Here is a 13,698-nt window from a genome sequence, read left to right as displayed (position 1 = left end):
CGAACTTGCTTGTGGGGTGGTTTCTGGGAAAAAGTAGATCTCTACCTTTTTCTTGGTTCATCCCAGGCTGATTTTTATATCCTGGTTTATTCTGAACATAGGTTCACACAGAACACTAAGAACAGAACAGAACAGAACAGAATAGAAAATGACTAGACTAGACTAGACTAGACTAGACTAGACTAGAATAGAAAATGAATAGAATAGAATAGAAAAAGAATAGAATAGAATAGAATAGAATAGAATAGAATAGAATAGAATAGAATAGAATAGAACACGAAGGGACCTTGGAGGTCTTCTAGTCCAGCCCCCTGCTCAAGCAGGAGAACCTATACCACCTCAGACAGACTCGTACAAGGTTCTACAATTAAAGAAGGAACTGATCAAAATGCTAAGCAAACTCTCCTGCACACATACCTGTGATTGCAAGGCTCAGCTCCATACAGACATGCCAAGATCATGTCCTCTGCCTGGTAGCCCATTTCGATCCTTTTGCTCAATGGCACTTTGGACAAGATGCTGGTAGACTGCAGGATGTACCACTCACTCACCGCCTGGGCCGCGCTGGTGAACTTCCGGTAGAAGCAGTGGGGGGTGAGGTGTGTGCACTGAGGATGCAACCAGGAGGGAAGGGAGAACATGATTGGAAGGGAAGCCAAGCAGCCATGAGCGGCATTGGCCTTTTCAGGTACATAAGCAGATTGCAGGTGGGCTGGCCCAGAAATTAGCAGCTCTTTCCAGCTGAGCAAGTGACCTGATAGGGTCTCTTCAATAACTTCTAAATAGACCCCCACCATCTGGCCCACTTACCAGCAGAGCTGCCAGAGGAAAAGTCTAGCCAGAAGCTCAGAGCTGCCGGCACCACCCTGTGGGGGAGCTGCCCTGTGGGTGTGCCATCAGGCAGGGCTGCCTGGGGAGGGGGTGGCGCATTGGCAGTCTCGGGAGCAGGGGATGAGTCCTCATCTGCGGGGCACAGGGGAAATCCTCCTCCTGCTCCCCTGCTTACCAGTTTCAGAGCCAGCTTGTACCTCCTCGCTTCCGGGTTGCCAAAAGAGGAGTAGTTGTGGTGCCCTCCGAGGCCAAGAGAGCCGTTCCCAAGAATGTCACGGACGACCGGATGAGCCGCGTCGCTGTCGTCAATCAGGACCAGGGGGATCTGGTTCCAGAGCTGCAAGTTGAGCTTCTCGCTTAGATTCGCTGCAGAGCTCGCTGAGGCATTCTCCTGAAGAGGCTGCAGGATCCTTTCAAGGGCTGCCTCAGTGAGCACATCCAAATCTTTCAGGTAGGGCTTCACCTTAGAATACCTGAGACACGGGCCAAAGGAAGTTCACACTAGATTTGATTATCACAAGGGGAAAATGCAAAGAGGACCCTGTGCAACCACACACACATCTCCAAACAATAACTAGGCACCAGGCAAACCAAGGGCCATGTCGAAATCCTAAGATGCCATCTGGCTGGCCTCCTTAATAGAGGGAGGTTCCCTACTTTTGAGCTTCTCCAGCATCTGCAAGCTAACCTGTCAGCACCTCCCGCCCAGTACCTTCTCTGCTGGGTCAAGAGCCTGGCTCTGGCCACGGGCACCAGCTGTCCTGCAATTTGTGTTCTTCGGGCCAAATCAAGCTTTTTACTGTGGAGAGCAGCCTGTGTGTGTGTGTGTGTGTGCGTGTTCATGTCCTCGGTCAAAACCACTGGGTTGGCCTTCTGGCTCATGGCAGCCTAGATGGAATCCCATCCCATTTTAACAGCAGTATCAGGTACAACGGAAGAATCCCAGGTTGTCCAGAGGCCCTCCAGATACCAGTTGGGATCCCTGCAGAGGGAACTCACCGGAAGGGACTTGCATTGCAGATGGTAACAGCGGGGAAGGTCAACGTCTTGAAGCCGATGGCCAGAGAGGCAGTAACGTTGTAGGACAGGTAGGTGTTAATGAGGATTCCCCACTGCCAGAACACCAGCGAGGCGAACAGCAGAGTCAGGAAGAACCAGATCAGTTTCTTCTTTGGACCCTCACAAATGATGCGCTTGGGCCCATGGGTGTTGGTGTTGTCGCAGTACCAGACCAGCAGCTCCTGGTAGGTGTATCCAGGGCCCTTCTGGAGGCGATGGAGAGCCTTCACGAAGTACTTCTTCAGAGTCATTGGAGAATCTTTTGAAGAACAGAAAAAGTCTGCGACATAAATGGAATAAGAAAAATGCCCAATTTCTCATTGGTTGGAATAAGTAGCAGGTTGAGAATAAGAAGCCACGGTGGAGACAGTGGCAGGCAGGGTGGTGGCGGCGGCAATGGTACCCCTCACAATCTTAGATGATGCTAGAACAGAGCCCTGAATATGGGAGCAGACAGGGAGAGCCTGGAACACGAACCCAGGAGAACAAACATGCCATCACAGGCATTACTGGAACTTGATGGCACCCTTGGCAGAGTTAGGTTCCCAACAGATATTGGGATAGTTGAACTCCCTCCTCCCACTCCATAATTACTGTGTGCCTCTTTGAAAGTCTGGTCATTTGACAAGGAGCAGCCTCGCCCAAATGCTCTACCTGTCCAGGCAGTTTATAATAAGCTCCTACAACAATGTCAAGTACATTTCTCTTTCCTTTTGTTGTTACACAGAACCATCAGCAGAATTTCCATGCTCTGATTCGTGAATTTCTGTGCAAGTGTATTTTCTACTTTACATACACTATAACATTTCCTGAGTAAGCTCTAGCCTTCCAGGGCTACATACCAACAAATTCCTGTCCTCTTTTGCTGACAGCTCCATGACAGAAAGCAGAGGAAGGAACAAGGGGTTCTGCTGGGTCTCATTCTTTACCAACAAGAAGGTGACTAATACTTTGGGAGAAAGGGACTGGGGTATTCTGGAATTCAGGATATAAAGAGGAGAAGAGTCCAGCGTGTCTGTGGATTCCAGAAAAGGAAATTGGGATGGCAAGTAGATGTCAGACACCCCCAAAGTATTTGCCTGCATATTACTTCTTTGCCTGTGTAGTTTTTTGGGTCTGCCATTCTGATGGGAGGAGGGCTACTTGGCTGGGGAATGTATTTGCCTTGCTGTGCTCTGTCCTCTTTGAAACCTCTTCCCTTCGTGAGAAAGGAATGTGGCCTGAAAACATCTGCCTTATCTCCAGACCGTTGGGACAGTTGAGACTGTTGGGACCGTTGGAAACGAAAGAGAGACCTTGAGATGGGCACTAAATCATCAGGTTCTCAAAACAACCTGGCACCTATGGATTGGCTGGACAGTTAGACACTTGGGGGGGGGGAGTCCTCAATGGGCATTATGATGTAATCTTTTGCACGCGAATTATTCAGACCTTGCTTTGCTGTACTGCTATCTCTAACTCTCAATAAAAGTTCCTTTTGAAACAATGCCTGTTTCAAGAGTTCTGCTTTCTTGAGAGCCCTAGTTGAGTCAGGTCCTTACATAAGGTCAGTTCCATTGACTTGAGATTATTGAGGAGAAAAGTATGGGAGATCTTGCAAAGGAATATTCTAAGGATACAATCACAAACAACTCCAGCAGAAAGTCTACGGAAGACATCAAAACATCCCAATGAAGATCAACAGCAGCTTCCTCAAATGCTGAAAATGTGTGTGGAGAATAAGAAAGGCTGGAGAAATGCCAGTTTGAATAGATCCAGGTCTCCCGTGCCAGGCAGGATGCATCCCAGCAACTGAAGGGACTAGTGGAGAAGAACTCTGAATGTTTCAGGAATTTCAGGACCCCGAGAACCAGAGGGCCCTCAGATGGGTCTCTCTGTTGGCTGTCATTCTCAAAAGCCTTTTGAGCAGCTTATTGTTCTCGTCTGCCTCAGAGCAAGCACCATCCTAGCCACGAGAGAGCCCAACTTGTCTTGTGGCAGCTTCCAGGAGAAGCCAGGATGCACCTCTCCAGAGGTGTATAAGATATGTAGTCCAGGAGGCTCCCAAGGCAGCTCCCTCACCAAGACACCCCAAGTTTAACACTGACCTAAAGCAACAACATCCTGCAAGTGCCGGATTCAGGGAATGTGTGGAAGAAACAAGTCAGGGTGAGAAAAGGGTGACTGTTTCTGGGGCCGAAGGATGAGGGCGGATGCAGGCTGCTTTTCTAATGCTTTTGTCTTCAAGATACATTTTGTTCTGTCGAGGGAGGCCAAGGCAGAGCTTAAAGGTCTCTCCAGGTGAGCCAGGGCAGGCATGTCCGAGTCCCTCGGTGCTGTGGGAGAAGCAGGGGGACTCTGTCTCGAAGAGGATGCCCTTGAGGAAAGAAGCCGAGCATGGTGAGAGGCCGGCAGGCAGCTGGCAGGCCAGAAAAGGCTCCCGGACAGCGGTTTCTCCCGATGGTCCTACACTGGAGGCTCCAGCATTTGCTGGGCATGCAGCTTCTTCAAACGCGGAAAGAGCAGGCCTGGGAACCGAGATCTGCACTCACACCTCCCTAGTAGGACTGACTATACTGTCTACCAGTTTTCCATTCTGAGGAAAAGATTCTAAATCCACAACCTATGCAGAAGGTCATATCACGTTAGCTGTAGAATTAAGGACTCCCCCATAAAGCCCCAGAGACTGAAGGAGCCCCACTGAAAGTTTCCCCTCCTGAATGGCTCTTCATCATAAAAAGGTCTCTGGCATTCAAGGCAATTGTTGCATATGGTGTGCAGTGGAGAGTAACGGACAAGTCCAGACCATTTCTGGGAGGCCATCACACCCTTACTGGAAGTAGACCTTCTGCCCTCTGCCAAGGCTTTCCCAGAACTCTACTCCTACTCTTGATCCTCCTCTGAACCAGTTCCTGTTTCTCTCAATCCTTCTTTATGGGTTGGGGGACCCAGAGCTGGATTCCAAGTAGGGTCTGACTAATGCAGAACATGCCAGACTTGTTGGTGAAAAGGAGACTAAACAGGGAGCTACTTTCGTTTACCTGGAAGGGTGTCATTCTAGGGGGCAGCGCAAGGAATAACGAAGTTAAGTTACATGAAGTCTAATTCCTTTGAATGGGTCATAAATCAAGAGTTCAGAGAAGAGTAACAAAAATGATGAGGGGCCTAGAAGCTAAATCATACAAAGAACGGTTGCAGGAATTGGGTTTGGCTAGTCTAGAGAAAAGAAGGACTAGAGAGGATGTGATAGCAGTGATCCTGTATTTGAGCAGCTGCCACAAAGAAGAGGGGGGGTCAACTTAATTTTCAAAGCACCAGAAGGCCGGACAAGAAGCAACGGATGGAAACTAACCAAGGAGAAAATTCCTAACAGTGAGAACAATCAACCAGTGGAACAAATTGCCTTCGGAAGTTGGGGGTGCCCCAACACTGGAGGCTTTTAAGAAGAGACTGGACAGCCGTTTATCAGAAATAGCATAGGTCTCCTGCAAGAACAGGGGGTTGGACTAGATGACCTCCAAGGTCCCTTCCAACTCTGTTACTGTTAAATGGATTCAGAAGCAGCTGGCAAAGGAGCCCCTTCCAGGGAGACGGTGAGCTTCTCCTCGCCTGGGGCAGGGCGTGTCCAAGGAGAAGCCAGACAGCCACCTGTCTGGGAGGCTCTCACTTGCCGCGGCAGCTTAAATGGCCCCTTTCATAAGTAATTTGTAAGCTATACTTTTATTGATGTGGTTTAAAATTACATACACATGTTCAAATTTATTAGATTATTCCACTGTCTACCAAAATCTCCTGGCAATTCATAATAAAAACATAAGAAGCAATTATGCTAGAACAATTGCAATCTCTCATAACGAAATTCCTATTGAAAAAGATAAGCTCTAAAGGCCAATTCCACAGGAGCACATTCTCACCTGGGGCAGAAAACCTCAGCCTGCAGGAAGTCTAGGCAAAGTTCAGATGGGCCAGGAGGGGAAGGGGTCCTCTTCCAAGCCTTCTGGAGCTCTCGGAAGCAAAACCAGCTCTTTGTGACTTTGTCTGAAACAGTTCGAGGGGCAAATGTGGTTCATCCACAGGCCCACCTTCTTGAGGTCTCTGGACTAGACACAAATGTTAGGAGAGTCTCGCATGAAGCTTTTACCAGCAGGTGCTCCGTCTTAAAGCTGCTTTCTTCCAAGAACGGGCAGAGGAGAGATGTTCACAGAGCCTCTTAGGAAGAGTGGTGATTTCAAAACTGGAAAAGCAGAGAAAGGTCCACGCCTTGAAGGACACTTGCACTACATAGCTGCTCTTTCTGAGGGAAAGTTGGAAGGATTCCATGATATCAATATTTATTAGAGACAAATTTCCCTCTAGGAAATTCCAGACTTTTCCCGTGGAAATTTTCTCCTTCAAAAGATGGAAAACGTAAGAGAATCCACTGTCTTGGATCTGACTAGGCAACAGGGACATCATAGAACATATTTGGGGAAGTAGGAGTAGCAGGAACCTTGGATACTACTTAATATTACTTCCTGTAATATTTCTGATCTTAAGGAAAACTGAACCTCTTTCTTGGGCTTCACCCAGGCTGATCTGAACAAACTCTGAGCAATGTTGAAGCACTGGCAAGAAAAGGAGCCAAGTAGACGGAGAGTTTCTTAACCAGGATATATTAATAGCACAACCACAAATAATTCCAAAGAAAAAACAAAATAAGGGAGAATGCTAGTCAACGTGGCTGCAGAAGAGATTAACAAACACTTGAAGACAACAAATAAATGAATATATAACTTTTCAGGGAAGATGGCAAAAGGGTTATCAGGTAGCCAGAAAAAGGCTGCAAGTCCTCTCCTGGTGCTTCTACTTCGTTCCTGGGTCTGGGACAACTTGCCACGGCCAACTTGCCCTGGAACCAATCGTTGTGGGACAATTCAACGCTGTATTAATCGTTTCATTCAGTTACTTTTATTTTTGGTGACTTCGTTTTCATCAAAATTATTATAGCTCTTGTATTTCTGGATTGACTTTCTTATTTTATTATTATATTGTCCACAATTCTTCAAAATTAATTTAACTTTTGTATTTGTTGACTTGTCCCAAGGTGAGTTGTCCTCTGGCGAAGGGTCCCATTCCGTTCCTGAAAGCCCAGCCAAATCTTCGTCTAACACAGCGGTTCTCAACCTATGGGTCGTGACCCCATTTGGGGTCGATCGCCCATTTTTTGGGGGTCGCCAAAGGCGGCGATCCGCCATTTTTCGCGGTGCCGTGCACGGGCGCTGCGCATGGGGGCGGCCCCACGCATGCGCGCCGCGCATGGGGGCGGCACCGTGCACGCACGCCACGCATGGGGGGAGCCCCGCGCATGCGCGTCGCACATGGGGGCGCCGCCGCGCACACGCGCCGTGCATGGGGACGCGCCGTGCACGTGCACTGCGCGTGGGGCGCCGCGCATGCGCATTGCGCATGGGACAGCCCCGCACATGCGTGCCGTGCGTGGAGCCTCGCCCCCATGCGTGCGGCCCGGCGCATGCGCAGAACGTTTGTGTGACGGGGGTCGCCATCACACAAACGTTGAGAAGCACTGGTCTACCATTTCTGAGAATGAATTAAGTACAGGTAATCCTTCATTTAATGACAGTCTGAAGTTACAGCAGCACTGAAAAAAATGGACTTGGGGTTGTTTTTCACCCTTATGCCCATTGCAGCATCCCCCCAGGGTCACGTGATCAAAATTTGGGCACTTGGCAACTGGCACGTACTTGTGACTGTTGCAACGTCCCTGGTGTGTGTGTGTGTGTGTCACGTGATCCCCTTTTACGACCTTCTGACAAGTAAAGTCAATGGGGAAGCCGGATTCACTTAACAACTGCATTACTAACGTAACAACTGCAGTGACTCACAACATCTGTGGCAAGAAAATGGAGCAAAACTCACTTAACGACTGTTTTGCTTAGCAACAGAAATTTGGGGCTCAGCTGTGGCGGTAAGTGGAGGACAACCTGCATCAGGGTTACAAAGGCTGCCCCATCTTGAAAAAGGGAGGAAAGGAAGGCCTGGGGGGGGGCAAGGACAGGCAGCCAGAGGGCCCCCAGAGAAGATTCTAGAGCATTTCATAAAACAGCTGATCTGCAAATCCTTTGAAAACAATATTATGATTATGAAGCCAGCCTGGGTTTATCAAAAACAAGCCTCGCTGGATTACCCTTATGATCTCATTTTCTTACTGCACACAGAATACACCTTGATTTCAGCAAAGCACTTGATATTCTGATTAGCACACTTGGACTGTGAGGCAGGACAATTAAGCGGTTGCACAGCTAACTCAAAAGCCCATATTCCTCATCCTAGGGCGGGCCCTGAGCAGGGGCCATGAGGGTCTTTCCTATACCTTTCAGTGCTTTTATTAATCACTGTGAGATAAATCTTATCAGATTTGCAGATGGCACTCCATTGGGTGGGGCAGTTAAGACAAAAATTCAGAATGATCATCAAAGGTTAGAGAAATGAGCTGAATATAAGAGAATTAAGTTTATTTTTTTAACATTAGTTATTTACATAGGAAACACATCAAATGCACAGGTTTGCGATGGGAACTTTTAAAAACGGAATGGTATATAAATGGCAGTAACAAATAAATAAATTCAGTATTTGTCAGTGCAGATAAGAAACATGTGGCACTCTCCATCCTAGCCACCAGTTGACATTTTGACACCTCCCCCCATGGATACCCTGCCTGCAAGGATTGGGGGAGGGGGCAATCTCCAGCCCCAGTGAAAAACCACTGCTTGTCCCACCCTCGGCATGGCAAAGTGTTCTGTGTGCCAGCCCTTCCGCCTGCCCATAGAGCCGGAGTTTTTGGAGTTGGTAGGTTGTACAATTCTGACCCTTTTGCTTAGATCATGGTTCAGCCAGATGAGAACCCCGGCTGGAAAATTCAAATATTTTATGGTGCTTTACTGACTTGCCATTGGCTGCACATCTTCTTTTATGGCACCCAGATGTAAAGAACAGAGCAGTCTCTCAGGCTTGGCTATAAATGCTCTACTAAAATAATAATGCATGCCTAGACTGAACCCAGCATAGCACCCATTTCTCTCTGATAATTCAATGCTGTGAACATGGAAGCAGAATTTTCATCTCTGAACCATAAAGAAACACGGAAGACAGAAATGTTTTGCAAATCCACAACTAAATAGATAAGAACATTTTAGATTTTGAAAATTGGAATTTTCAAATATTTAGCATCAAGCATGTTTGAAAATGTTTATTATACTATTACTCTAGATTAGAATGAACAACTGATACAATATGCATAAACTGTGATCCAATTCTGGAACACATAAAAAGTACATAGAAATTTCTCTAAATATAAATTTGCAAGAAAAATAGGAGAAGAAGGGGCTATGATGATGTTTAAAAGTGATATTGGAAGCAAAAGTGCAACTTCTGGAAATGAATGGATTTTTTTAGCAGATGTGATGGTGTGCTTGTCTGGCCCAGAACCCAGCCAACATGTAATCTGGATTAAAAACAGGCACCTCCAAGAGACATCTGTAGATCTGCCATCAGAATGGTAGTACTTGGTGTCTCATTCTGCAGTTTGAACAAAAAAAGTAGACTGGATCCAAGCAAAGAAAAGGAAAAGTTTAATTTTAAAAAAACCAAGGAACTGGGCAGCCAGCAACAGAGCAAGTCCTCAATCTTGGTCCACGTTGCTTGCATCAAAGGAGGCTTTGCACAAATGAGGCCCTGCTGCCAAAAAGGCCCTGCCCACAGGAACTCTCTTGGCTGGCTGTATCTGGGCACTGGAGCAAGCCTCTCTCTTGGCCCACAGCAGCCCCACAACTGTCTTTCCATTTCCTGTGTCAGGAGGAGACAGGTATGGAAAAAGAATGCCAGAATCCAATTATATTTCATCTCTAGTTATTGACTGTGGAAAACCCCATTTCTGCCCTCTCTGGATTCTATCATACGATGAAGGGGAAGGGGGGTGAACAAAGGGGTTTTATGGCCCTCACTTCCTTCGGTACAACTTCAAAAGGGACTGAATGTGGATACCACCAAAAGGACTAACCATAACAATGGGGCCATCAGCTTTCATCTACTCCCCTCTGAAGTCTCCCTTCCGCCGGCAGTGAGGAAAAGGGGGTGGAAATGTAACATCTGGGATTGTCACTGGAAGGATGATGGGGTGGGGTGGGGTTGCTGGGGACCCCTTAAAACCTTGAACCGTAGGGCTTGGGCCCCAAGTCCTGTCTAGAACGCCTGCAACCATTTTCTCTTAATAAAGATGCCTGTTGGAAGAACTATTCCAAGAGTTCTGTCTTCTTAAGAAGCGAAGTGGGGTGGGTCCTTACAAAGAAGTACCTTCCTGGGTCTCCAGAGGTCAGAAAAATCCAGGGTGAGAAGAGCGGGGATCCACATTGGGAAGTTTTGCTGACCTTCCTTCCTTCCTATGCCAGCCCCCCTTCACTGAGCAGGGTATCAAGTGTTCAATTGCCAGCTGGGAATGGCCCCAGGTACGGTTCATCTGTAGTTCTTCACAAGGATCTGGCACAGCATCTGCTGGTCCACTAAAGTCAGTCACCTTAAGTATTTTTTAGGTCCCTGCCCTGGCAAGCTCTGAACCTCTTCTGAAATCATTTGAGGATCTGAGGAGCTCCCTGGACACCACAGATGCCACCAGGGGCATAAGCAGTGCCACTAAGAGGGAGACACCCTTGGCACAGGAAATCAAACCCAAGGTCTCCCATGGGATCTAGAATAACTCACCAGCAAGGGCATGGAGTCCTCACCAGCAAGGGCATGGAGTCCATGAGATTTGATAAATGAGAGAGAGAGAGAGAGAGAGAGAGAAGGGAAGGAATGCCAAGGACGTCAGTAGAAGGGATGGTTTCACTGGGTGGCAAACAGATTTGCTTAAATCAGGAACTGGATGAGGGAACCCAGTTCTCTTAGCACACCTGGACACAAGATCCTGCCTCTCTTGCACAAGCAGCCGGGCTGGCAGCTGGCCTCGTGGCGCAGCGCCCAAAATCCGCAATTTGGAAAGAGCAAATAGTTTGAGCCACTTGAGATTTCTGCTGAGCTTCTTGAACTTTGACACTTTAAAAACTGGTCTAACTGCCATTTCAGAGGGCCGAGTGCTTGCCAGCGATCCACGATAGGCCTCTTCCAGTGGGGCAATAGGCCTCTTCCAGTGGCTGGCGGCTTCTCAGAGCAAAGGCAGTGAAGGTCACCAAGAACATCCCTCCATCGGTACTTCTTTTCAACTGATAAACATCAGTCATACTCTGCTTAATCTCGAGTAGAGACAGGCTTAAAAACGAAGGAGATTTCCCCCATCCCACAGAGGATCCTTTGGAGCAAAGGTGTGCTAAGAGAGAGAGAGAGAGAGAGAGAGAGAGAGAGAGAGAGAGAGAGAAAGAGAGAGAGAGAGAGAGAGAGAGAGAGAATACTCTCTGCTCAAAGCCAGCAAGTTTTGCTCAGCCTGTCTCTTGTTTGTACATTTGTTCCTTTTTTTGCACGCACAGACAAGTATGTATTTTCCATGGGAGCCAGGCTCCTGCCAAGCTGGTTGCCCACCTATGGTCATTTGGGCAACAAGCGCAACATACAAAGTGTAGATAAGTGAAATTCTACCACCAGCTTCACCCTGGAGCACTTCTGGGCAACATGCAACAAATGGCAGCAGTTTGGGAAACCACAAATCCTCCCCCGTGAACCCATAATCACACCAGGTGTGGTTTTTGCTGGTTTCCAGTGGGAGCTGAGGCACAAACCTCAGGGAATCAGGAAGTGCTAGCGAGGTCTGGTGTTACTGATAAATAAGAAGAGCACAAATGCTCCAGCCAATGCTGGGCTGTAGGTTTTCCCTATCTGTAAATGTGAAAAAAAAAATACAATTCCCTGATTCATTTTTTAAAAATGAAACTGTTCCTGGCTACAAATGCCTGGAAGGAAGCAGAGAGAGACAGTCTGTATCTTCTTTCTTGTTATTTTGCTTTTCCTGTCAGTTTCATCAACTTCCGTCTGTTTAAAGACGCCAAAGAAAGCCATTTTCCAGTGTAGTTTTCCCAACCTGTGTCATCTGGAGATCCAGAATAGTTGTGGTGCAGAGAGCCCATCTTTGCCCCAAGGACCATTAGGTGACATGGATCTCTCGGGAAAGGGTCACTGAAGAGACTGGCACTTGACTTAGGTGGTCCATGAATTGATTCCGATATCACCGTGCCCCATAAGCGCACAAAGGGTCGTGCAGAGCCAGAGCCAGGCGCATCTATCTCCAGAGAAGCCACCAAATGCTGGAGGAAGTCAAAAGAGCAACAGGAGCACAACTTCACCTTCCTGTTGGCATTGAGCTCCTATGGAGAGTCACCATCACCAAAGCCATAGATCAGCGGTTCTCAACCTATGGGTCGTGACCCCATTTGGGGTCGATCGACCATTTTACGGGGGTCGCCAAACAAGGCGATCCGCCATTTCCCTCCCTCAGGGGGCAGTGCCGCGCATGCGCACCGCGCATGGAGGCGCCACCGCGCATGCGCACCACGCATGGGGCGCCGCCGTGCATGCACACCACACATGGGCGTCGGCGCGCATGCGCGCCGCACATGGGGGCGCCGCCGTGCATGCGCGGCACGTTTGTGTGACAGGGGTTGCCGTCACACAAACGTTGAGAAAAGCTGCCATAGATGTTTCCTTTCATTAATATTTTTAGCGATCACTTTATTGGATCATTTCCACATCCATATTATTTTATTTTCAGATAGTCCTCTATTGATCCCAAGATTGAACTTTCTGTTGTTCATCAGTATTTTCATTGACTAGTTCAGCCCATTTCCCACAGTCCCTTTCCTGATCAAACTCTGCCTGTGCCCTCAGATACCATTGACATATATGAGAAGTTGGCATGAACACATTATATCTTCAAACCTGGAACTGCATTTGTTGTTCACACATATGGAAACTCTGGTCCCCAGTTCCATATTTCTAAAAAATTTGGAGTTATGCAGGAGGAACCAGGTCTGGAAGGTGATGATGCTGGGAGCAAGTATATGGTCAGCTGCAGGCAATGAAAAATCAATGCTGAATAGTTATGAATGGCTTATTATTAACTTTGGAACTACTGGATTCAAATGGAACCTGCCCACCCATCAGGTGTTTTCACCTGAAATTCTCAGAGGTTCAGGTAAAGGGGGAGGAGCAGTGGGTGACTTTCTCTCTCCAGAATTGCTTGCCCACCAGGTGTTAATTTTCAGGTAGGCAGTAACAAAATGAGCTGTTAGAGGAATCCTACTTAGGCAGTGTTGGGGGGGGGCAGCTGTTTGACATGTTTCATATGTTAGGTTTTAAAGGAATCTGGAATCTACAGAGTAGGTAGTACATACATATTTGTAGAAATAAATGCTTGATTAGTTTTATATTTCCTGTAATGGGCTGTGAGAACAACTTTGGGAGAGAGGAAGCAGGAGCTGCAGCCGGGGTAGGGATCAGCAAGAGAATCTCAACCCAGAAAGAAGCAATAGTGGAATATTGTAAAAAGAAATTAAAATAATTTTTTGAAAATAATATAGGTAAAGGCACTGATTTAAAAATAATGTAGGATGTAAACTTTTATTGGACATTGTTTTATGCAATATAATAGTGAACTTAAAAAGAAGAGTCAATCCTAAACCTCTTTTGGGTAAAATACAGAGCAAAGAACTAAAGAAATTTCCAAAGAAGATACGTGTGTATCAATAAATTAAGCTTTTACAATGACAACTATTTATGTTAATAAGAGAAATGGAAATAAAACTGAATTATGTAAAGCAAAAAACATGAGACTATAAATAAACTAGGTAT

At 47.1% G+C, this 13,698-nt stretch overlaps 1 protein-coding gene across 3 annotated transcripts in view; it reads right to left on the bottom strand.

Annotated features, from left to right (window-relative positions):
* SCNN1B (sodium channel epithelial 1 subunit beta) overlaps positions 1–13,698 on the bottom strand; it is a 39,427-nt gene that overhangs the window by 15,359 nt on the left and 10,370 nt on the right. The window contains exons 1-4 of one of the 3 annotated variants that reach the window (XM_039349659.1): positions 5,784–6,077; positions 1,831–2,149; positions 1,007–1,304; positions 418–608 (exon numbers count right to left, since the gene is read on the bottom strand). In XM_039349659.1, the coding sequence (XP_039205593.1) occupies positions 418–608; positions 1,007–1,304; positions 1,831–2,141 (800 nt within the window). In that variant the 5' untranslated portion in view covers positions 2,142–2,149; positions 5,784–6,077. Of the gene's footprint in view, positions 1–417; positions 609–1,006; positions 1,305–1,830; positions 2,171–5,783; positions 6,078–13,698 lie in introns of those variants that run through there. The other 2 variants (XM_039349658.1, XM_039349657.1) reach the window with 2 other exon arrangements.

The sequence above is a fragment of the Crotalus tigris genome, unplaced genomic scaffold (assembly GCF_016545835.1).
Source record: "Crotalus tigris isolate CLP2741 ecotype Arizona unplaced genomic scaffold, ASM1654583v1 scf7180000018301.7375997, whole genome shotgun sequence".
Lineage (NCBI taxonomy): Eukaryota > Metazoa > Chordata > Lepidosauria > Squamata > Viperidae > Crotalus > Crotalus tigris.
The sequence above is the reverse complement of the archived record's forward strand: the minus strand, read 5'-3'. Positions and strand labels throughout refer to the sequence as shown.